This window comes from Galendromus occidentalis, unplaced genomic scaffold, assembly GCF_000255335.2.
Source record: "Galendromus occidentalis unplaced genomic scaffold, Mocc_1.1 scf7180000077470, whole genome shotgun sequence".
Lineage (NCBI taxonomy): Eukaryota > Metazoa > Arthropoda > Arachnida > Mesostigmata > Phytoseiidae > Galendromus > Galendromus occidentalis.
In genome coordinates this window covers 1-24903 of record NW_003805458.1, presented here as the reverse complement: position 1 = coordinate 24903, position 24903 = coordinate 1, and the positions used below count along the sequence as shown (strand labels likewise).

At 51.7% G+C, this 24903-nt stretch overlaps 3 protein-coding genes across 3 annotated transcripts; 2 read left to right on the top strand and 1 right to left on the bottom strand.

The window, feature by feature from the left end:
• Positions 1-12114: 12114 nt before the first annotated feature.
• On the top strand, positions 12115-12837 carry LOC100906310 (uncharacterized). The gene is made up of 2 exons (XM_003744496.1): positions 12115-12429; positions 12497-12837. Exons 1-2 carry the CDS (start codon positions 12174-12176, stop codon positions 12565-12567), a joined length of 327 nt encoding a protein of 108 aa, XP_003744544.1. The 5' UTR covers positions 12115-12173; the 3' UTR covers positions 12568-12837.
• Positions 12838-15966: 3129 nt separating this feature from the next.
• LOC100899224 (F-box/LRR-repeat protein 3) lies at positions 15967-18030 on the bottom strand. The gene is made up of 4 exons (XM_003744529.1): positions 18010-18030; positions 17629-17830; positions 17404-17550; positions 15967-17216 (listed from the first exon to the last, which is right to left on the bottom strand). Exons 1-4 carry the CDS (start codon positions 18028-18030, stop codon positions 15967-15969), a joined length of 1620 nt encoding a protein of 539 aa, XP_003744577.1.
• Positions 18031-22685: 4655 nt separating this feature from the next.
• LOC100906165 (eukaryotic translation initiation factor 4E-1) lies at positions 22686-23638 on the top strand. Its single transcript, XM_003744495.1, has 2 exons — positions 22686-22791; positions 22934-23638. Exons 1-2 carry the CDS (start codon positions 22779-22781, stop codon positions 23482-23484), a joined length of 564 nt encoding a protein of 187 aa, XP_003744543.1. The 5' UTR covers positions 22686-22778; the 3' UTR covers positions 23485-23638.
• The last annotated feature ends 1265 nt before the right edge of the window (positions 23639-24903 follow it).

Genomic DNA, 24903 nt, shown 5'->3' with positions numbered 1-24903 from the left:
TTGAAGGTACTTGACAACGCGTCCGACAACGCCCCAAAGTCCGATTCAGTTTCTCTGAGCTCAGCGCTGAACAATGGGAGACAGATGATATGTGCGACCAGTGGAGTTCTCTAGTGTCTAGTAGTTTTCTCTCGATAAGCAATTTTCGACGGATATAAATTAGCTCATCTGATCCAGAGAAAGTCTCATTATTGACCCCGTGGGGCCTCAAACTTCGTTTCTAGAGCCAGGGTGTCCGAATGGGAGATCAGAGGGGATTTTCAAGAGGAACTCCACCGTTTTGATGCGCGCGTGAAGCAATGACATGGACGCGAGCTTGTATGCCATTAGCCCTTCGTGAATCTTCGCCAGATCGCCAAGTCGGTTGATAGCGAATCGCGCAGACGTCCGTGGGGGTCGTGTCACTGATGACCCGGTGAACTTCCTTGTCGTTGAGAAAATTCGTCTGAAGTCCATCACGGATGATTCGCAATAATTCACGTAGAGCGCGCTGCTCCCCGGTGCGGATATTTCCGCTCAGACCCCCTGAGACTGCTTCTCACTTACGCTCGGCAGCTCCCTCGTGAAGTAAAATCTCAGGAGTCGATACACTTGGATGGACGCAGCATGACAGATTCAAGGTCGATTCCCATGCCGTTAGCGTTATCGAAGGTGATCATGACGCCTGAACGACCATGTGCCGGAACCGAATCCATCACGGTTTAGTGAAGTCTGATCACCTCGCGAATATCCTCGCAGAAGCAATCTGCGTTGACCGGTACCGGTGGCAGGTCGCTTCCCAGATCTACCACCACCATAAATAATGAGAAACACCATACGGAGCCTCGATGCGCTCCTTACGGGATTATTCTCATTGCCTATCAAGCTATTCATCGATCGATAAGATTCCTGACTCACAAGCTGCATGGTATACTATCGACGAGCCCAGTGGAAGACGAGACGGGATTTGTCTGGCGGAGTGTTGTCAGCGATCGAGGATAGAGCTCTCTGTAGGCAGGACTCAAAGTTTCTCCCCTCATGGGTAAGCGGTTCCTGCACCAATCCAGATCATCGCGTTTCCGCGTGGGGACCTCGTTCTGACGCGAGGCTACGCGGCGACCACGAAGGATTCCTGTGCATGCTGTATACGAGCGAATCGAACGTCTGGTCGCGGGAAGGGCGGCTCTTTGAGGCTCGAGAGGGATCCCAGGGTTGCCGATGTGCACAAAGAAAGGCGAAAGGGTCGATTGAGATGGAGTGAGCCATCGGTCCACTCCTCACAGATGAGGGAAAGCCTCGAATTCTAGCCCAGATTGCCCTGAAGCTCTCGGACTCCCCGTGAAGTCTCCGCAACGTTCCGTCACACCCTAGCATTCGGGAGTTCTCCTTGAAACTTTTAAGGAGAGCTACTGGCCAAGCGCGAAACGGCCCGCACAATTTTGTAGTCGAACTGCAGGACCACAGCTACGCAAGTCATCAAACTTAGGAGAAACTTCGAAAGATTACTGAGATTGAGTGTCGAACAAGCGAACTGCAGCGAATCCCAATCTTCACGGAAATGAAAGAATTCCATTAACTCCAATTGATCGACGCTCTTCTGCTCATTCACTCCAACTGAGCGAAGGGACCAAAGGTGAAATTCCGTTTCGAGACATTGGGAGACGATCTTGGATCCCCTGTGTGCTGCTTGCGCCAACGACATTACGTTGCAGCAAAAGCCCCCGACGACAGAAAATCCACTATAGAGAGAAGAGTCCTGCCCAATCAATGTCCCGATGACGAAGATAACGCCGGAGAACATCTGCAGGTGTCGAAGCGTCAGAGATTTGTTGAAGGTCGAGTTAATGATTTGAATTTGTCGCCGGATCCTTAGTTTTTCCCGTAGGAAGTAGCTTGAACACGAAAGATGAGCTCCGAGGGAATCGTGCAAGGCCCTGAGCTCGTTCAGTATCCCATTCGTCGCATTCAAATATATCGCAATGGTGATGGTCGACGAAACGTTGAGGCAGAGAAAAGTCACATGGGCAGCAACCAGGTACATTCCCACGCTCGAGAATAAAATTCTTACACAACTCACTGTGTACGGAATGCTGCAGAGTATCGGGAGGATCAAGTCCCGCGATGTTGTCAGATCCTCTCGTACGAGATGCTCAACACTTCGATGCTTCCAGATGAAAGTGAAAACGGATTCCAATATCATCAAGGCCACGTTTAGGGCACCCAATGAGGTCGCGAAGCTCGAGAGGCCAAGGCTGCCGCTGGGAATGATCGCTGTCTCTACGAAGAAAACCGACGCAGTCAGCGGAGCTGTAGCAGCGACCAGGAGCCAGAAGCCCAGGCCGAAGTACCTGATCTTTGGATGACCGGCTTCGAGGCCATGGAACGAGCAGAGTGAACAGAATACGATTTTAAGGAGTTTCCCAAACTTTTTCGGGACCTCGACTTGACCTGAGTCGCTTCCCATAAGTCCCCGTGGGTTGCGCCAATCGAGAGGAGAACCGATGGAGTCAGACATCCTCGTCGTGTCGGAAATCACTGGCTCGACAAGTCACTCTCTAGTTTAATCGTACATGTGTCTCCATGGTGACTAGAGACTAGACTTCCACAATACTCATGAAGCTCGATATTGTGGAACGCATTGCGGACAATGCGGTCGATGAGGATTGTAGTGCCTCGCGGACCATCAGAAAGATCAATAACCCATTCCGAGAGCGCGAACAAAAAGTCAGAAACCTTGCCTCGATTATTCAGCTTTTCGCGGTATTTACGCAGGGCTCTCATCTCCGTTTGACATGGCGGAGTCGGCGGAGCTCAGTTCCTCTGTCGGATCGTGGTTTCAGGAGGGAAGGGATTACAGCGCTCCCGGAAGCTCCATGATCGCCTCGAACGATTCCACCCACGCGTTCTGCGTCCTAAAGATCCACGGGAGCCCGTCGAAGGCTTCCCCCAAGGAGTCCGTCGAAGTCGGATCACGTAGGAGTAGTATAAATTTATCGTCCCGGAGGGATGTTCTCCTGCTTCCGAGGGCGAGAATTTGAACCCAGGACTGAACTGAGTTCGTCCTGCGCTCACCGTTTGAGTGCCACTGAGGGACGCCGGCCTCCCTCAGTCTTTCCAGAAAACCAGAGAACATCAAGATCAAGCGACTACCTTCAGGACGCGAGGCAATCATGGGCTCTCGATGTCTTGGTCAGGTCGGGTCAGGAGTGGTACGCACTTGCCATTAACCAAAGGAGCAAGTTCCACTGACAGATGGTTTTAACTGGTTTCGGAAGCATAATCAGCTCCGCGGTGCGCTCGCCCGATCCGCGATGTTTCTCAATTTCCCCGTCGATCTGAGGGAGAGATCACCTACGTCTCCGCGCGTCTCTCCGCGGGACTCCGCCTAATTTCTGGAAGGCTTCTGCGAGAAAAGAGGATAGGTAGTCATGGTCACCAGGAGTCGGAAGGGTTGACAGAAACGATGCCCGCTGCCGGCGAGGAGTTCGCCGGAACCCACAGCACGTCAGTCGATGGCAGGGTAGTTCGCTTCTCCTCGTTCCTATTTTAGACGGTCGAATGCTCGGAACCGCGCGGTATTCGATAATTATTCAAAGCGACGGATCTGTAAGACGGATAAGATGAGGAGACACGTCGCTTCCCTTTTCGAGATGATGCTTCCCCAGGCGTACGGTATCCCGCTTTCGCTGAAGACAGAAATTCGATGACATTCTAGTTCCCTATTGTCATTAAAGGTACTTGACAACGCGCCCGCCTCGAAGCCCGATTCAGTTTCTCTGAGCTCAGCGCTGAGCAATGGGAGACGGATGATTAGTGCGACCAGTGGAGTTCTCTAGTGTCTCTCCATAAGCATTTTTCGACGGATATAAATTAGGTCGTCTGTTCCGGAGAAAGGTTCATTATTGACGCCGTGGGGCCTCAAACTTCGTTTCTAGGGCCAGGGTGTCCGGATGGGAGATCAAAGGGAGTTTTCAACAGGAACTCCACCGTTTTGATGCGCGCGTGAAGCAATGACATGGACGCGAGCTTGCATATTAGCCCTTAGTGAATCTTCGCCAGATCGCCGAGTCGGTTGATAGCGAATCGCGCAGACGTCCGTGTGGGTCGTGTCACTGATGACTCGGAGAACCTCCTCGTCGTTGAGAAAATTCGTCTGAAGTCCATAATGTATAGTCCATTCGGGTCGTTCTCTCATCGGAGAGAAGAGAGGTGCCACCCACTAGAGATGTCTGCTCACCCCCGTGGACCATTGGAAATCACCGTGACACATATGACTCAAGCAGCAGCAGTAGAGTCCGACCTGTCCGTCGCTCTTTGCATGATTCGTGCACGCTTTCGAGGCAGCCTGCTCCGAGGCAAGACTGAGGCACCCGTGAGAAACGGTATCATTTCCTTTCCAACAGCCGGACGAAGACATCTGGAGTCCATCGACAATGAGCCCTCTTCCCAAACTCTCAGGACTGGATGACATCCAGAGTTTTCAGAGGAATCTCCGGTTCGGATACGTGTCTTGTCACCTTTAATTCGAAGGTTTTCGTATCATGTCGGAAGGTCGTGAAACAGTATGGAATCGCGGTAGATTCATCCACAGCTCGACACGTCTCGCTTCGCTGATTTCTAGTGTTCCCCTAAAGAAGCTACAGGTCAGGCTGTTTTCAAGGAACAGGCTCCTCGCGGCTTCGATGCCGAGCTCGACCGCGCGTAGTAAGCTCCGTCTTCCCCGATAGCCTCCTAAGAGCAGGAAAGCTAGAGCGATCAATAAGATTATTATGAAGTACCCAAAGTACAAGACCGCCACGAAAGAATCTTTACTCGCGGGAGGCTGGGCACGTTCCAGATGTTCTTGCACGGCGCGGCCAGAGCTGCTGGAGCCGCGGAAAACACGGGCTGCGACCGGCGGATATTTGATGACCATCTGCGGAAAAAGCGTCGCTGTGCAGTGCTGTCAAAAAAAAGCAAGAAGCTAGGTAATGTCAATGACATTACCGTAGATTCACGTGAAAACGTTTAATGACGATTTTTCCGGCGGGCGGTCGGCTTGCCGAGGTGTCAAATCATGGAAAATAGACCTATCTCTCTATCGGCCCACTGTAGCATGGAATTGGGGTTAGTTTTCGTGAAAGCTCGGTTAGAGCCCACTGATTGCCCGACGGGGCTGCGATATTCAATCATTCTTCGAGAGATGGTTTCCGTGGTTCGAAGGCATCGATACCTCTCCTGAATCCCGTCGGCTTAATCATCGAAAACTGCGCCAGCTATCGAGCTTCGGAAGTTTTTCCGCTCCATGAATCTAGAATCGAAAGCCGCACTGATCTAGCCATTGTAGTCCTTGGGCTGCTGAAGTAGGAAGGCTTTTCGGACCCTCACTGCGGCTTCCTCGACGAGTCCGCTGAGATACGACGATTGGTGAATGTTGTCGGTCTTCAGATCGACATATAGCGCGTGGTCGTCATCACCCAGGGAACGCGGTTAAGTTTGAGCCTCACTTTTGACGTGAAGGGGACGTCGATATGATAAGTAATCATAAGATATGATAAGTTCGAGCTGAGTTTAGCTTCTTGAAACTACATGTGTCCCCATCGGGGGAACATCAGTCGAGTGTTGTGCAATGGTGGCCTCGACAATCTTCAAATGTCGCAGAAAGCGAAGCCTTTCATCCATGTTACAAGCATGGCGGTACACGTTTTGGAGGAAGACACGCCGGAATCGCTGAGTTTGCGTTCCACTGCAGCAGTTTAGTAAGAGTATCGCATGATTCCGTCATCATGATGGAATTTAGATCTCACTGTACCGGATTCGATCGCGACCGCGGCTTTTCTGACCACGGCGACCTTCGGAGCCGGAGCCGAAGTCGACTCTTGATGAGTCGCCCCATGAAGAGCCCCATCCTCCCGATGACAGCCTAAATCTGTTGACACGCGCACTCGCTGAGCTTGAAGGTACTTCGTCGTGCCGCTTCTGTCGCCAGGAGCTCCCTTCAAAGGGTCTCATCTGTCGTCGATAAACTCAATTCGCCTCAAGTCAGGAGAACTACTTGGTTTTCTGGGAAACCTTCGTTGTTCACCCTAGCGAATCATAATCATGATCGAAGCCCGACTCGATCTCGATTTTTGCAGTTTTCATCGAATAATCAGAAGCCCTGAGGTTCTCGCTCTTATATGTCTGCTGCCTTCTGTCGGGCTCTCACTCGCCGACCTCGCCTTGTAGAATTCCCTTCGAAAGACTGACGGACTATGCCTTAATTCGCGCTCATTTTTACGCTTTCGTGCCGAATCCAGGGGTATGTGGAAAATCAACTGTAGAAATCGACCGATAGATCTGCCTCGCGAACGATTGCACCTGGAGACTTTGCCGTAAATTTACAACCCAGTGATGCAACTCGGATAATCCGAAACTCCGCAGTTTCTGAATTATAAGGCTCCAAAAGCGGGCAAGATTTCGATGCTTGAAGGACGAAACACATCGAATTGGTCAGCAAAGCCTGCGACAAAGACGTTTTCACGTCAAAAAAACTTTGGAAACCGCCGTCCGAAATCCACGAGTACTCTTGAAGGAGAGAAACTGTATTGGTTCACGGAGATGACCCTTTTCTCGAGCCGCCTTGCAACCGACGCCTCCGCCTCTCTCCTACATGTTCTCACACTCATTCACGGACCTCACCATCAGGTCGTTTGGCCAATTAGATCCGATGAGGGTCGGACTCAAATCAAAAGATATGCGGTGATTGACAGTGATCAATCGAATCCGATCCGAATCGACTCGAGAAGCTCCTCCGTTACCAGGTGTATCGAACAGCCTTCGTTCGGATATAGCTCGAACCAAAAAGGCTGTGTGGGTTCTTCGAAGCCACAGAACGAAGTTCTTCGGGACCTGGACGTCGTCTCGGTAGCTGAGGGCGAAGCGATCGAAGTGTTGCTCACGGAACGAGAATGGGGTCACGCTCGCTCCTGAATCCAGCTCTGGCTCATCGAGTCTGCTCGATCATGAGTCATGAGCCTCGAGCACTCGGGAACTTGAGAGCGGGGCGAATTTCCGTGAAGTGGATTCGCGTCATGGAGCCGGAGGGGCGATAGGGATTCTCGCGTGGATTCATCGAGATGGCGAACTTGTCTATTGGGCGAAGGAGAATATTTGTACAAAGGAGTTGGTTCTTCCTGGTGTTCTGGGATCCCATAGACTCATGCTCTCGATCCTGAGTTCCCGGCACCGGATGTTTGGGAACGCTGCCATCCCCTGACTCTCGGTTCATCATGAATCTACGTTTCCATGTCTGGGAGCTTCGGACGACATGGACACAGCAGCTAGAGCTTCTCGCTTTCGCTGTCATAGGATTTCCTAGCGAAAATCGATCGCGCGCCAATCATCGACCAAGCCACCTTGGTTGTGCAAGAGGTCGACCTCGGATGGAGGAAAGCCGGCAGCATGTGCGGGCTGGAAATTTGGTCCCGGGAAGGAAGCCGTAAAGTCGACCAGGAGCCTCGAGGTTCCATCCTCGGCGAGACTGCTGTCTAGTTTTGCGACCTGTTTCGTACCATGAGCGACGAGCTCTCCCGGGACGAAAACAGCCTAGTCTGATCGTGCGCATACGAAAGTGAGGCCCTTGTCCGGGATTCGCAGATAGGGTGATAGCTATATCCGACCGCTGAGGAGGCAGTGTCTCGAGTATGGTTGCTGCAGACCCGGAGTTCATGATACGGCTTCGAAAGTCGAGGATGAGCCTCCAGATATGTCTCTGAGCCCCTCCCGCAGTGCGCAGTAGCTGGTTTAGCAGATAGAACAAGTTGCAACTTCGGAGGCGACTATCGAAGCTTGGCGGACGGAGCCCTCTCATCTCCTGCCGAGGATCACGAGTCCAATCGATCCGAGTTGGGCCGCTCGGTGAAGAAAAATCATCTGCGAGCTCGCGCCGCAAGAACGGAGGTGCCGGACCCATGTAGCACCGCAGGAAAGCTGACGGTCCCCTTCGGCTCATGGAAGTTCAGCGGGCAAGCGCTAGAGTGTCAATTCCGGGAGGGAGTAAGGCTTTCGTACTTCCCGCCATAAAAGTATTGCGAACCTATCCAATCATCTTATTCCTAAAGAAAAAAGTTGATAATCTAATCATAATAACACCAGTCAAGTAGCATTCAATCTCCGAGCTCTCTGAGAGAATCCAAGTGCTCCCACAAACTATTCCCCGTGGAAAGCAGTCTTCGTCTTCAACCGATCAGAGGGCCAGCCGTTTCAGCCCAAATTCGTATAGAGTTGTTCATCAAACGCGTCCGCCATGCATAGTCCATCAAGCGATAATTCACGTAGAGCGCGCTGCTCCCCGATACGAATATTTCCGCTCGGACCCCCTGAGCCTGCTTCTCACTGACGCTCGGCAGCTCCCTCGTGGAGTCGAATCTCAGGAGACGATACACTTGGATCGACGCAGCATGACAGTTTCCCAGGCCGCAGGTCGATTTCCATGCCGTTAGCGTTATCGAAGGTGATCGCGACGCTTGAACGACCGATTGCCGGAGCCGAATCCATCACGGATGACTGAAGTCTGATCACCGCGGGAATATCCTCGCAGAAGCAATCTGCTTTGACCGGTACCGGTGGTAGGCCGCTCCCCAGATCTACCTCCACCATAAATGAAGAGAAACACCATACGGAGCCTTGATGCGCTCCTCACGAGATTCTTCTCATTGCCTGTTCAAGCTATTCATCGATCGATGAGATTCTTGACTCACAAGCTGCATGGTGTACTCTCGACGAGCCCAGTGGAAGACGAGACGGGATTTGTCTGGCGGAGTGTTGTCAGCGATCGAGGATAGAGCTCTCTGGAGGCAGGATTCAAAGTTTCTTCCCTCATGGGTGAGCGGTTCCTGCACCAACCCAGATCATCGCGTTTTCGCGTGGGGACCTCGTTCTGACGCGAGGCTACGTGGCGACCACGAAGGATTCCTGTGCATGCTGTATACGAGCGAATCGAACGTCTGGTCGCGGGAAGGGCGGCTCTTTGAGGCTCGAGAGGGATCCCAGGGTTGCCGATGTGCACAAAGAAAGGCGGAAGGGTGGATTGAGATGCTGTGAGCCATCGGTCCAATCCTCACAGATGAGGAAAAGCCTCGAAATCTTGCCTTGCCAAGATTGCCCGGAAGCTCTCGAACTCCCCGTGAAGTCTCCGCAACATTCCGTCACACCCCAGCATTCTGGAGTTCTCCTTGAAACTTCTAAGGAGAGCTATTGGCCAAGCCCGAAACGGCCCGCACAATTTTGTAGTCGAACTGCAGGACCACAGCTACGCAAGTCATCAAACTTAGGAGAAACTTCGAAAGATTACTGAGATTGAGTGTGGAACAAGCGAACTGCAGCGAATCCCATTCTTCACGGAAATGAAAGAGTTCCATCAACTCCAATTGATCGACGCTCTTCTGCTCATTCATTCCAACTGAGCGGAGCGACCAAAGGTGAAATTCCGTTTCGAGACATTGGGAGACGATCTTTGATCCCTTGTGTGCTGCTTGCGCCAACGACATTACGTAGCAGCAAAAACTCCCGACGGCAGAAAATCCATTATAGATAGAAGAGCTTTGCCCAATCAATGTCCCGATGACGAAGATAACCCCGGCGAACATCTGCAGGTGTCGCAGCGTCAGAGATTTGTTGAAGGTCGAGTTAATGATTTGAATTTGTCGCCGGATCCTTAGTTTTTCCCGTAGGAAGCAGCTCGAACACGCATGATGAGCTCCGAGGGAATCGTGCAAAGCCGCGAGCTCGTTCAGTATCCTGTTCGTCACATTCAAATATATCGCAATGGTGATGGTCGAGGAAACGTTGAAGCAGAGAAAATTCACATACGCGAAAACTAGGTACAAATCCACGCTCGAGAATAAAATGCCCACACAAATCACGTTGTACGGAATGCTGCAGAGTATCGGGAGGATCAAGTCCCGCGATGTTGTCAGATCCTCTCGTACGAGCTGCTCAACACTTCGATGCTTCCAGATAAAAGTGAAAACGGATTCCAATGTCATCAAGGCCACATTAAGGCTACCCAACGAGGCCGCCAAGCTCGAGAGGCCAAGGCTGCCGCTTGGAATGATCGCTGTCTGCACGAAGAATATCGTCGCCGTCAGCGGAGCTGTAGCAGTGACCAAGAGCCAGAAGCCCAGGCCGAAGTACCTGATCTTTGGATAACCGGCTTCGAGGCCATGGAACGAGCAGAGCGAACAGAATACGATTTCGAGGAGCCTCCCAAACTTTTTCGGGACGTCGACTTGACCTGATTCGCTTCCCATAAGTCCCCGTGGGTGGCGCAAACCGAGAGGAGAGCTGATTGAGTCAGACATCCCAGTCGTGTCGGAAATCACTGGCTCGCCAAGTCACTCCCTATTTGAATCGTACATGCGTATCCATGGTGACTGGACTTCCACAATGCTCATGAAGCTCGATATTGTGGAACGCATTGCGGACAATGCGGTCGATGAGGATTGTAGAGCCTCGCGGATCATCAGGGAGATCAATAACCCATTCCGAGAGCGCGGACAAAGAGTCAGAATCCTTGCCTCGATTCTTCAGCTTTTCGCCGTCTTTACGGAGGGCTCTCAACTCCCTTTGACATGGCAGAGTCGCCGGAGCTTGGTCGAAGCTCCATGGTCGCCTAGAACGATCCCACCCACCCGTTCTGCGTCCGAAAGATCTATAGGAACCCGTAGAAGGCCCCCTAGAAGTTCGTCGACGTCAGACCACGTAGGAGTAGTATAAATTTTCCGTCCCGGAGGAATGTTCTCCTGCTTCCGAGAGCGATAATTTGAACCCAGGACTGAACTGAGTTCGTCGTGCGCTCACCGTTTGAGTGCCACTGAGGGACGCCGGCCTCCCTCAGTCTTCCCAGAAAACCGGAAAATTCCGGACGGCGGCACTTGAACGGTTCTGTCGCTGGAACAACCAAAGCTGCAATGCTGCGTGATCCTCGACACAAACTATGCCTGAGCGCATAAATATTTTATCGTGTCCCGTGAATGTCTCGAAATGAGTTAGCGGGAGAAAAGAGATACGCCTACAGCCGCTCGAGAATGAGGTCCGGATATCGTTTCCGGACGGTATACGGTGTGAGAATGCCTCGATGCAGTCATTTCTTCAGGTGCCGTCATCTGGACTGCAGAATCTCGCGGCAGCTATGTGAAGCGCGAAACACGCGGGGAGTCGGCTCCAGAGAATATCAAGATCAAGCGAATACCTTCAGGACGCGTGGCATTGATTGAGCTCTCTATGTTTTGGTCGGGTCGGGTCAGGAGTGGTACCCACTTGTTATTTACCAAAGGAGCACGCTCCACTGACAGACGGTTTAACTCCTTTCGGGAGGAGCAGGGCGCCGTCGTTCGGGCGTACTCTGAAGACGCGACTCCTCAAGGATCAATGAGGAAAGGAGCCGTGGGTCCACCCCCGACAGGTTTAACCGTCTCGGAGAGATTCACAGACCATTTCAGAATAAACTCAAAACGATCAGCTTCAGGAACATCATCAGCTCCGCGGTGCGCTCGCCCGATCCGCGATATTTCTCAATTTTCCCGTCGATCCGAGGGAGAGATTTACCTACGTCTCCTCGCATCTCTCCGCGGGACTCCGCCTAATTTCTGAAAAACTTCTGCGAGAAAAGAGGATAGGTAGTCATGGTCATGGGGAAACGATGCCCACTGCCGGCGAGGAGTTCGCCGGAGCCTACAGCTCGTCAGTCGATGGCAGGGTAGTTCGCTTCTCCTCGTTCCTATTTTTGACGGTCGAATGCTCGGAACCGCGCGGTGTTTGATAATTATTTGAAGCGATTGCGGGAACGGCGACGCGGAACGACCCGTGCAGTAAACAGATCCGCATCGTATCGGCCCTCGAATGGTGCGAGCAACGGATCTGTAAGACGGATAAGATGAGAGACACGTCGCTTCTCTTCCCGAGATGATGCTTCCCAAGGCGAACGGTATTCCGGTTTCACTGAAGAGAGAAATTCGATGACAGTCTAGTTCCCTATCGTCATTGACGGAACTTGACAACGCGTTTGCCTCAAAGTCCGATTCAGAAGTTTAGTTTTACGGTATGCGTCAAACTTCAGTGAATCGGGGAAGGGAAGCGGCGCGGCGCGAGCGATCGTCCGTCAACACTGTATATCCGTCTCCGTTCCTCGACGTAGGCCGAGCCATCGTTTCGAGATTCCGGCTGTAAGCAGAATGAAGTATGATTCCGTTCATTCGACAGAAGCGAAACTGGTGGATCCGGCGTCCGACATCGTAGAAGTTGGAGCATGCGACGAGGTCCAGATACCGGTCGGGGACAAAAAAGTCGAGAGGAACCCGGAGAAACCTGTCGAGTACAGCATAAAGTGCGGGACCCCTGCTTACGTAGCGGCGGCGTCCCTCGTCCTGATAGCGGTGATCCTGATCGTGGGTGCTTATATAACATTCCTGCAACTTCTCTCGTTGTATGGTAAGTCGGAAACGCCTCGGGCTGGAACTCGTATCCCTCGAGCGACAAGTCATTGCTCGCTCCCTAGTTTCAGAGAGCTGCGCCGAGTCATCTGAGGAGAGCCATCATCCGCTTCGTGATAGGAACGATAACTGTTAAGATGGCGAACGTTCCCGAATCCGGATTGCAATCTCTTCGGATGCCTCCTTCGCTGACGACCCACTGGAGCGAGTCCACGCAGATCTTCTCCGACTTGGACCTTCTCCGGGCTGATGTCATCAGGCGTAATCGGAAGTTTCCGTCATGGAGGAGCTTCATTGAATTTCCTGATGTTATAAGCTCAGAACTTTGCGTTCACCCGAAATACGAGGAGCCTCGGGATATGAAACACTCCTGCCTATGAAAGCTCCGCGGATTTCGTACTCGTACGACGATCTAGTATTTTATCCACTATCGCCGGATGAGACGCAATCCCGAGATATAGCATTGTTTCTGACAAGTGACGGTTCGGAATGGACTTCATGATAGGAAACCTCTTTTGCCGGAATAAACGCTCGCGAGAGGCGTTTCCTCGTAGAGGGACGAGCTTCGAGGAGAGACGGATCCCTTCTCGTGCTCTGCGGATACGGCACTGGCTGAAATCGGACGGTTTCCTTGACCTTTCAGGACATACTCATCGAAGTAGATTGATAGATGGCCTCGACACCCTATAATTCGATAACGAATGGTCCCCTTTAGAGGAAATAGAGTCGGGCCGGCGATCTCCGATTCTCCTCCCAAAGAGCAATCAACATATCGACTTGTGTACGTATATCCCCGAGTGAGGAATCCATCCGCTTGTTCGTCCATCATCTACTCGGGACCCTGCCTCCTTGCAAAATGGAGGGCGGGGCGATTCTTCCGTTTTCAGCAGAAAAACCAACGTTCCAGCTCCCGGGCCGCTCGACGATCGCACACATATAGGATCCAGGATGTCTGGTTCATGGATTCTACCGGATTTTACAGGAATTTCCAGGAGTTGCGATGAGAGTGTTCCAGGGCATGGGAGCAATCCGAGGTAGCGAATCAAGGTAAAATTGGAAACACAGGAGCTCCACCGAGCTACAACTTTTTATTCGGGTCGTTCTCTCATCGAAGAGAAGAGAGGTGCCATCCACTAGGGATGTCTGCTCACCCCCGTGGACCATTGGAAATCACCGTGACCCATATGACTCAAGCAGCAGCAGTAGAAAGGGACCTGTCCTTCGCTCTTTCCATGATTCGTGCACGCTTTCGAGGCAGCCTGCTTCGAGGCAAGACTGAGGCCCCCGTGAGACACGGTATCATTTCCTTTCCAACAACCGGACGAAGACATCAGGAGTCCATCGACAATGAGCCCTCTTCCCAAGCTCTCAGGACTGGATGACATACAGAGTTTTCAGAGGAATCTTTGGTTCGGATACGTGTCTGCTCACCTTGAATTCGAAGGTTTTCGTATCATGTCGGAAGGTCGTGAAGTAGTATGGAATCGCGGTAGATTCATCCACAGCTCGACACGTCTCGCTCCGGCTCTTACATGCGCTGATTTCTAGTGTTTCCTTAAAGAAGCTGTAGGTCAGGCTATATTCAAGGAACAGGCTCCTCGCAACTTCGATGCCAAGCTCGACAGCGCGTAATAAGCTCGTTCTCCCCCGATAGCTTCCCAAGAGCAGGAAAGCTGGAGCGATCAATAAGATTATTATGAAGTACCCAAAGTACAAGACCGCCACGAAAGAATCTCTACTCGCGAGAGGCTGGGCACGTTCCGGATATCCTTGCACTGCGCGGTATATCTGTGTGAAGGAGTTGGTTCTTCCTGGTGTTCTGGGATCCCATCGACTCATACTCTCGATCCTGAATTCCCGGCGCCGGATGCTTGGGAACAATGCCATTCCCTGACTCTGGGTTCATCATGAATCTACGTTTCCATGTGTGGGAGCTCCGAACGACATGGACAAAGCAGCTAGAGCTTCTCGCTTCCGCTGTCACAGGATCGCCGAGCGAAAAATCAAACGAGAGCCACCGAAATCCGCTTGCTCGTCGCGCGGCCCGACAGAGCTAACATGTGAGTCGCCTTTCTATCTGATCACACGCTTTGGAGAACTCCTCGCTAGAGAACTTCTTCTGGGGCTCAGAGAAAGAAGTGCTGTATCCCCCCTTCTAAGCGGGCCTGACGGCAGGCGTATCCTTTCACCGATCGCGCACCAATCATCGACCAAGCCACCTTGGTTATGCAAGAGGTCGACCTCAGATGGAGGGAAGCCGGCAGGATGTGCGGGCTGGAAATCTGGTCCCGGGAAGGAAGCCGTTAAGTCGACCAGGAGCCTTGAGGTTCCACACTTGGTCAGACTGCTGTCTAGTTTTGCGACCCGTTTCGTACCATGAGCGTCGAGCTCTCCCGGAACGAAAACAGCCTAACCTGATCGTGCGCATCCGAAAGAGGCCCTTGTCCGGGATTCGCAGGTAGGGTGATGACGAAATTCGACCGCTGAGGAGGCAATGTCTCGAGAATGTTTGCTCCAGACCCGGAGTTCATGATACGGCTACGAGAGTCGAGGATGAGCCTTCAGATATGACTCTTAGCCTCTCCCGCAGCGCGCAGAAGCTGGTTGAGCAGATAGAACAAGTTGCAACTTCGGAGGCGACTATCAAAGCTTGGCGGACGGAGCCCTCTCATCTCCTGTCGAGGATCACGAGTCCAATCGATCCGAGTTTGGCCGCGCGGTGAAGAATCTCGGGCAATCGGGATCGGCGGACAGAATAGAGGGTCGTAAACTGCAGCGGGAGGGATAGAAAGAAATTCCCTCCATGTCTCAGGAACCTCTGTGGGAATGGGTTAAAGGCGTCCTCACGCATTCACCGCGGATCGACAAATAATTACGAGGCTCACTGCCGTGCGCCTAGATTTGGAATATACACTCTCTGCACAGCCTGATTCCCATAAATTGATGGAAGCCCGCCCCTGGAAAATCATCTGCGTACTCGAGCCGAGAGACCGGGGGTGGCGGACCCATGTAGCACCGCAGAAAAGCTGACGGTCCCCTCCGCCTAATTAAGGATCTACTCTTGGCCGCTGCAGAGAGATGAAGCGATGGAAGCTCTCATGCTCCCGGTCAGCATGCGATGCTGACCCGCTCCTTTATTCTTCTCATATGTAGGAATTTGGAATTGTACTCCTGTTACACCTTCATATGGCTATCCATCAGGCTCAGCGGGCAAGAGCTAGAGCTTTATGTCATTTCCGGGAGGGAGTAATGCTTTCGTACTTCCCGCCATAAAAGTATTGCGAACCTATTCAATCATCTTATTCCTTAAGAAAAAACGGTTGATAATCTAATCATAATAACACCAGTTGAGTAGCATTCAATCTCCGAGCTCTCTGAGAGAATCCAAGTGCTCCCACAAACAATTCCCCGTGGAAAGCAGTCTTCGTCTTCAACCGATCGGAGGGCCAGCGGTTTCAGCACAAAATTCGTATAGAGTGGTTCAAACCTTCCTTGCGGCATGGAAGCCTTATCTTGACTATCCGCCCATCCTGTTTCAAAAAACTTCGACAGCTGGTCTCAGATCCGAGAATGTTTGTAGAGCGAGTTCGCTCACATTACAGTTTTCGAGTCCTATGGTATTGAGATGGGGGCAAAGTGTTGCCAGAGACTCGAGAAGCGCATCTGATATGAGATCGCATGAGATGAAATCGATTTTCTGGAGGTAAGCTTCAGACCGAAAGAGATACGTCAGACCAGCGTCTGTGGCGGTATGGCACTGGTGCAGTACGAACTTCTTGAGACGATCATGATGAGCCGCTATGCTCGCGAGTCCCGCGGCTGTCAGAGAGCAGCCTCCCAGGGCGAGTTCCTCCATATACTCCGAACCGACGCCATTTTCGAAGGTGACATCGGTCAGAAGATAAGCGTCCCACAGCTTCAGGGTGGTGAGGTTCTCCAAGCGACGAAACTTGATTCCATCAGCATCGGTTAGTCGGCGACAACAGTCGAGCTCGAGGTACGTCAGTTGCTTGAAACATTCAATGATTATGTCGATGCTCTCAGAATCGACATGGTTGCATGCCAGACTGAGGCTCTGAAGGTTCCTGACAGGCGACAGACTCTGGAGAACTGCGAGCGCGTCGTCGGAGTACGTCAGGTCGAGGCGTCGGAGAGCCGAAACCGTACATAAATCGCGGAGGAATTCACTGTCCAAATCAATGCAGTGGAGAAGTCCTACGTGCCGGAGCTTTGTGAGATTCTTGATATGGGTCAAGGACGGTCTCGTCAATCTCTTGTAAGCCGAAATATCCAAATGTTCGAGTTCCGAAGCGTGGCGGAGGAGCTCTTTCACATCGTCGTCTTCCAAGATCGCGCCCAAGAGTTCCAAGCGCCGCAACTTCGAGCAAGTACCGAGGGCGACGAAAGCCTCGTGAGAGAGCTCGGGACAATCGCTCAATCGGAGACGTTGAAGAACCCCCGAGTACTTTCTCACAATCTTGATGATGTCTTCGTCTTCCAGGGACGCGAATGAAAGGTCGAGCTCCGTCGGCTTCACGTTCGATTGCAACAAATTATGGAGGGTATTCGAGAAAGCAAGGTCATCTTGAAACGAGAAGTATATCGATATAGATGCTATCTGGGGCATCAAAGCGAGCAGTCGGGAGAAATTTCCTTCGAGCAGCGGATTCCCCGGCAGACATTTGAGTCGGAGATGTCGAACATTGCACATTGACTTGCGAATCAATGCAGAACTCATGTGCGTGGGTATCTCGAGCGAGTCCGGGGCCAGATTCGAATATTGCGCTGCGGAGGAATCGAAACTTCATGAGTTTTTTCCTGGCGTTCCATCTCTCGACATTCGAAACCGGATGAGACGGAGGAAATTCTGTGAACAAAGGCTCTATCGGCCGTGAATTCAATCCCAGTTCCGTTCCTCAATCCTCGCTACCCGTCTGGAAAGTCGACATCACTGCGGCGAAACTTAGCTCACCTGAGACTTTGAGGAACTCCACTTTTTTGCATCGTTGGAAAATCGAGAAGAAATCCTCGATCGACCACTCGCATCTAATCAAACGCAGATCCCTGAGGTTTCTCCCGATCCTTGACCAGAACTCGGTATCGAGAGCGTCCAGAAAACCTGAATAACGGCCGAATTCAGCGAACGGAGACCTAAGTTTCGCCCACTGATCTTGAGTCGATCATGCATTTCTCCCACCTTCCACAATTTTCAAATTCCTATACTTTCGGTGATTCATCATCAGGACCGGTTGGGCTGCTTCAATATATGGTCCTCTGAGAACTAGCTTGACATCGTGCAGTAATTGAGGGGCGGTCACAGCCCGGGCCCATCTTCGACAGGTCAGAGCACATTTGAGGCGATCTACCGGATTCAGGCAGAGCAGCAATTTCGCGAGCATCTAGAAGGCAACACTAGTTTGGACAAGATGGACTCGAATCCAGAGAGTTCAGGAAGGGCGCGGAAGACAAGACCTCTTCCGGAAAGCTCGGAAAAAAATCATCCAAGTATTCACTTCGTCGAAACATCGTTCCGTGACGGCTCCTACGTTGGCGACCAACGAGACGAGATCACACAAACCTCATTCGGCAAAGTATCCATCTTTTGACCTTCTTCGTAAGTTTCCGCTCAAAACAAACACTGGTCATTGGCCCGACCGGCTGACGTCATCGTTCGATTGCTCGGACTGATGAAAACATGCTGTGATCGCTTCGAGACCGTCGACGAGCACGAGTGCAATTCCAAAACGTACAGCGCTTATCGCAAGACATCACTTCTCGAGTCCTTGGGAACCCGATGGCTCTGAGGTCGTTTTCGGCTTCGCCGGCGGCCTGAGGTACCTCCTCCAATACTCTGCGATCCATCTAATCGGCCCCAGAGATAATCCGCAGCGAGGCCCTGCTTTCGGCCAACCTTCCACAAAACCGAGGATTCGTCAATGATGTTCTTGAATATTTGACCGGAGAGCTCACTCGAAGGACTGATGCCGCTTCGGTTCGATCTAGACCAGCGCTCAGGAGGAGCGTCTGACTCTCCGACGATTGAAGAACGAGCATTCCTTCTGAAGAACAGGGAGGGAAAAGAGCTTTTGCCGATCAGCAGTATCTCGATCAGTCCATCGAGCAAAGCCCTATTCGGAAAATTCATTTGGGGCGGACTCCCGAATTGTCCGAGATTTCTCGGGATATTGCTCCCGCATGATTATACAGATCGGATCGATCAATGATGGTGAGGTTAGAAGGAAGCGGTTTCCGCACCGTGACCAACTTTGGCCGCTGTTCCGAAGCGACGGGACGTCAGCATCACGTCAATAATGGATGTTCTCAGGCAACGGTCAGGTTCGCTTATGCGATGTGACCGCCGTATTTACTTATTCCGATGGACGCATGGTGAGCTGAAGGGAACCACGTCATGCATTGGAAGGACGCGGTCAATCATCACGATGAGTTCACCGTGACGTAATCGATCTATTTACATATGTGCATGCTTGACAACGCCTCTTTCACTTATTTTCGATTGGCGAATACTACGTGGAATCCGAGCATCCCGTGTCGGCGAAGGGATCGAAATCGTTTCGATGCCCCCAGATAGGGTAGCGCTCAGCCCACATGCATCCCTGGGGAAGCACAGAGCCTCAAGGTTGGATGAGGTTCGCGATGAGAAAGACCCTGCAGACTGGATAATCCAGCGACCATCTTTCGGGATTGGATTCGAATCACGCAATTCTGAGGGGGAAGTGTAAAGACAGGGAGTCAGGGGGATAATCCGGAATCCTGGATGGGGGATATTTTCCCAGAGGCTCTGCGAAAATCTGCGTGGATATTCCGGAAATAACGGCATGGTGTATGCGTTTCAACTCAGAGAATTTGAGAGACTGGAGCGCTATCATAGTCCTCTTTCACTTCCTAGGCGTCTTGCGGACAGTCCGGAGGGCTCGTTATAGTCCTCTATGGCACCATTCCGGGTTGAACCCGTTCTTGTGATCGAGCGCTGGCTCCGGATTCCGCAGTGATCCAGCAGGAATCGTGGGAGGGGGACAAGATCAGATGCGAAAAAGTCGATCCTCGCCTGGACGAGGGTCCGTACCGGAATGACAAAAGGCGTCCGGATCTTCAAAAGAACGTTACCTGACTGCGAACCAGCGACGCGGCAAGCATCATGAGTGAAAGCTCAGCCGAATCACTTGTCGGGAGACCCAATATCGCTACGAAGCTCACTGTGGGGACATCTTGCGATGAGGCCGTCGGAATCGAGCTCGAAGACACGGGCCCGAGGTTCGCTCCGGCGGTAGATAACGAGTTCGCCTTCCGATTGGGAGTACCGACTCTTTTAGCAATGGTGTCTTTCGTGAGTTTAGCGACGGTCCTGAGTTTCGCCTTTTCCTACGTGCTCTCCGCGTTGCGTCCTGTTTGAGGTGAGTCATTCGTGATGTTCCCATCGCTTCCTATGTACGGGACTCCGACGCTCTCCGAAGTGGATATCTCCATGGTCCCAAGCGGAGGGTCTTGGAGGTTATTGAGTCTACTGTATCACACTCAGGGTGCTTTCGGAAGGAATGAACCTTTCTTGTCTTCCAGAATTCCTCGTTGCCTGCGGGAGCTCGCAAGGTCGGAGCGCCAACAGGTAGAAAGGCCCAGGCGACGAGAGCTGGCTAACGGTGGGAGCGCTCGTTCAAACTTGACATAGATAACGCATAGTACATCTCATGCACTCTGTTTAGCCATGATGCGGCTCAATGATCTCTGGATCGTCCTCTGACTCGGCCATCGCTGTCCCGATATTCGAATGATGATTGGTATACGTATATATATATAGGAGAATATATACGATACTTATAGGGTAGGTATTGGTGCACTGCCGATGGCAGCGCCACAGGGTATAAAAAGGATAACCTTCTAATAAAGTAACGCATTATTCCCACCCTTCGTTGTCGGCGTGCTACATTTTGGTGGCAGCGGTGGGATAAAGTGGCATGCCCAGAAGTCGTCGACACTCTCGCGACGCTCATGGAGCAAATCATCTCTGTCAGCGATCTACCGCAGTTAAACCCAGAAAACCCGAAGAAATGGTTGAGGCGTCTAGAGATGGATGCCGCAGTCAATCAATGGACGGAACAGAAAGTCATACGCCTCGCCTATCGGACCATGGACGACGACACCAAGGCTTGGTTCGTACACACCGGTCCATACGAGAACTGGAAAAAGTTCAAGGAGGCATTCTACGGACAATTCCCGAAAGGGAAAAAGAAATCTCCGTCTGAATACTACAACCGGAAAAGATTCCCCAACGAGTCATTCACGGGTTTCATCCGGGAGAAACAGTCGTTGCTGCGGGAATTAGAGATACCCTTCGATTTCTCAAACTTCCTAGATGAGATAGAGAACTCATGTAACTCGGTGAACTTCAGGAACTTCATTGTCTCCGCCAATCTCGCTTTGAGACATTTTCTCATGGATAATGAAGCATGAGGCTTGTGCATTCAGACCTCTGGGGGAACCGTTATTTCCTCGGGGCTTCCTTTTGTCGGCAAGATAGGAGAGACCCGGAGGTATCATCACCCCATATCAGGTATCACTACTTCCCTCAAGGATAGTCAGGCGACACCACGGTGCGGCGGGGTCAACGCAGGGATCTCTGAGCAGTTCCCCCATACCTTTTCTAAATGTCTTCCGATGCCAAAATGGCCCTTTCAATAAATCTCCGTATTTGAGGAGCTCTGATACCTAGAGGGTCCGAGATATCGTCGATTGCTTCAAAGGAATCCACGACCGCCTAATTTGTATGCCTTGATGGTGTCGTGACCGACGCGCAAGAGGGAGCAGCTCGATTTCTCCTTTCCGAGCTCCTCTGCCGTCAGGGGGCTGTCGTTAAGATTCAGATTGAAATGTGGGATACGTATCGTGCAAGCCTTCATAAGGTAGGGAGGGACCAATGATACTGAGCGAATTCACGCTCCTGGCTCCATCCCCGCTGACTTGCGTTGGCGAGATGAGTCTGCCGACGCCGTTAAGCGGCATCAGACTCAGAGTGTCCAAATCGTCGGTTCCTGGAAGCGCAAGGGATGGCAACTCCGTGGTGCCACAAAGGTAGCTCCTAAAAGTGTCACAGGCAGAACTTCCATTAGCAGGACAGATATGCACAGTCGAACCTCGTCATGACGGACCCGGATATAGCGGACTCCCGTTTGAAACGGACTGATGTCACGACCCCGGGGCGCTATACCTCCCATGTTACTCTGCTCGGATATAACGGACAACCGGCTATTCGCGCGATCATAAGATACGCTCGTATAAGTCAGAGCGATGCCATTCGATACTTATTTTCCCAGGATAGATATGTGGTACATTTTCGAGGGAGAGTCCTCTATCGAGAGGCATCTTCAACTAGCCTTCCCTGGGAACCAGGATACACCATGCTCCGGATCGACAACTTGTCGATAACAATGACCGTCAGACTTCTCGCAGCCCGCCAAGAGCTCGATGAAGTCTCAGATTCCGAGCCTCATTCCCGATTCGGCTCTAGGAATGGGCACAGGCTTCCAGAGTGGCGTCGTATTGTTCCATAGACCTCGTGGGAGATCGACTGTCATTCGATATCTCGATCATCCACCGTCGGTGATCGAAGGCATCAATTCCGGGGTGGGTGACTTTCGATGTGTTCCTCTGTACAATGAATCTCCGCGAAATCGCTCAACAGCAAATAAAGAATCAGCTTATCGGTGCTCTCCACGCAAAGCACTGAAGCTACGGATTCGGCAGATCTTTGTGTTAGTCCGAGGAGAATCCTTCGGACTACGACGGAAGTCGTCGGGAAACATCCGGGCACCGAGAATCTTCAGTCCTCTCTTCGACTCATCGGCTACTGGGCAACACGCAGAATAATCGCAGCTCCTTTTGCGGAAAAAGTCCAGATTCTTTTGATTGCAAGCCCCTTCTAGAATTGAATGCGACAATGGCGGGGTAGCCGGGAAGGACACCGTCCATATTTCCTCCGCCCCCATACCTCGATCTCTCTATGGAGCTCAGAGCGAGCACCTTTTGATCCCTCCGGCGTCGAGTATGGAATCTGGCTCGCGGAACTTATTTCTCTAACAATGTCAGGGACAGCCGCCAGGCGATTTTCGGTGTATCGACAATAATTTATCGCCGGAAGCTGGAATCCGCACGAAATCGAATTCAAACTTTGGCTGTGCGCGGGCCCAGCGGTGTAAGATTTCACTATTTTCGAGATGAGAAGCGGACGAGTCGACGACGATGTGTTTTGGTGCCCCGCAGTCGAATCGTCCAGCCTGGGTTGGTTCGATCGGAAATCCTGTGGTTTTTCAGTCTCCACGCTCGTTACATATTCCAATGGGAAATGAAGGTGAGTACTCCGCACTTCTCGTAGTTCTCGGACTTAGCTCTTATGGGGAGCTCTTCGCCGCAATGGAGCCCAAACGGAGGAAAAAATTGGAGAAGTTCCCGGCAGAGAGCGGCGTGATAATTCTATGTCTGGATTTTTCCAGATGATAAGAAGTTCACGGTGTGGCGTTTCACCGATAAACCTTTGAGACTATCTTGGGTTGATCATCTCGAGGAGCTCTACACGGGTTCGCCCGATGGTGTCCTGGATTTTTGTGGCCAGTTGGGGCCTCCCTCGAAGCTCAAGAGCGAAACCTCGTTGCACAGGGACTTCTGTGTGTTCCGGTATGATGCGGTCCCCATGTGGGAGGACGCTCATATTAGTAACATGAAGCTTAGGTTGACATTGCAAGGCGACGCTGAAATCGACGCTGTTTGGTGGCGAAGTCTAATGCTGCTCTTATCAGCGAAAAGCGATCTAGCGATGGTATCCGGACTGTGCCTCCAAATTCGCAAAAAATTTACAGTATCCTTCTGGTTGTACGGAGAACATGTAATGAAGGCCGCAGAGAAGCCCGAGAAGCAAATAATCCTCGATATTGCGCAGTGTTGGAAAATGGCGCTCGGCATAAGTGACGGAGCGATAGAAGTCTCGAGAAGAAGTCCTCGAGGATACAGGAAGGCATTCACCGCTCTAGTATGGCGCAGCGTCTAGTTAAGCTGATCAGCCAAAGTTTTTCGATATACAGCTATAAATTAGCGAATGGAAGAGTTCTAGGTGGTCGAGTCATAATTCATTTAAGTTTTGGGAAATAGGACCGCTGGGCCGCGAGCCATCAGATCCCTGAATACAGACGTCGAGGAGGTTTCCGCCTTGTACTCGATCTCTTTGACACTCGTACGCTCGGCAGAGGTTCCCATGGGCGCCCCCTCTTTGGATTTTAGGATTTCCGGTTTTTCACCCGCCGTTAACCCACAACCTCATCCCCCTGATCGCTATGAGCTTCTTCGAAGACGCGAAGAACCATCTCGTTGTTCTGCCCCGGCTCGACGAGACGTAAGTGCATTCAATGTCGACTGAATTATGCCATCACAACGGTGAGAACTCTCTATTCCAAATCCATGGATATAAAAAGTTTCGAAGCTCGGTGAGGGCGGAGACTCTCGTATCCTTCCGCAAGGACGAGCGGACTCCTTCCAGAGAGGAAGTCGGACAACTTCCTCGGATCCAAATCCAGATGAACACTCCTAGGACATGGGTGTCTCCAAGCCACAAACGAATAGTGTCAGCGAGAGCGGAGGCTCGCATCGGAACCGAGAGCACCGACTACCAGATCGCGCGAGATATAAGCTAATATGTATCCAGGATGCGGGAATGTATGTTAATTTCTTTCCCCCATTTGTATACAGCTCGTGTGATGACTTATTGCATGTTGTGTCGCCTTCATTCGGAGAAGGTGCGAATTCCTATCTACCTGTTGGGGCCACAGGGACTGTTCGTGAGCACTCGAGCACCTCAGACACGAGGTGAAGTCCGTCCTCCCGAAATGGTGTATCCGAGTCACAAAGCCCAGGGCGAAATGGAGTTTTTGACGGCGTCTCATGAAAAGGTAACGATGGCTTGAGTAAGGAAACACTCGGCATCTGACAACTGAGACTAGGTTTTCGGCCTTCCCTCGGTTCCGCGAGGAACGGACAAGAAATATCTTTGTCACACGCTCAGCTAAGTCTGTCAAAGACATGGCTCGATACAGACTGAGGTTGTATCCCCGGTTGACCAAATCAGCCGCGCTCGAGTCCAAGGGGAGCTGGACTCCATCAGGGACAAAAATTCGTCTCGAACGATCGAGAACTAGAATTAAGAGTACGGAGAGAAAATTTCGCAATCAATCTGAGTGAGCAAAATATCCAGGCGTTCCCGTCATCCGGGGCAAGAACCGCTCGAGTAATGCGACCAGGCTCTTTGAATGGAGTTTCTGATGGATTCCCGCATTTTTTGCTCGGCAGCTTTCCCTTTGACATGGATGACAGCATTTTCCGTCAACTCGTGGCTGTTCTCTCGAGCTCCAAGCAATCGTCAGACGAATCGTGAGACGCAGAGGGACACAATAAAGCGTCGAGATCGGGGGGCATC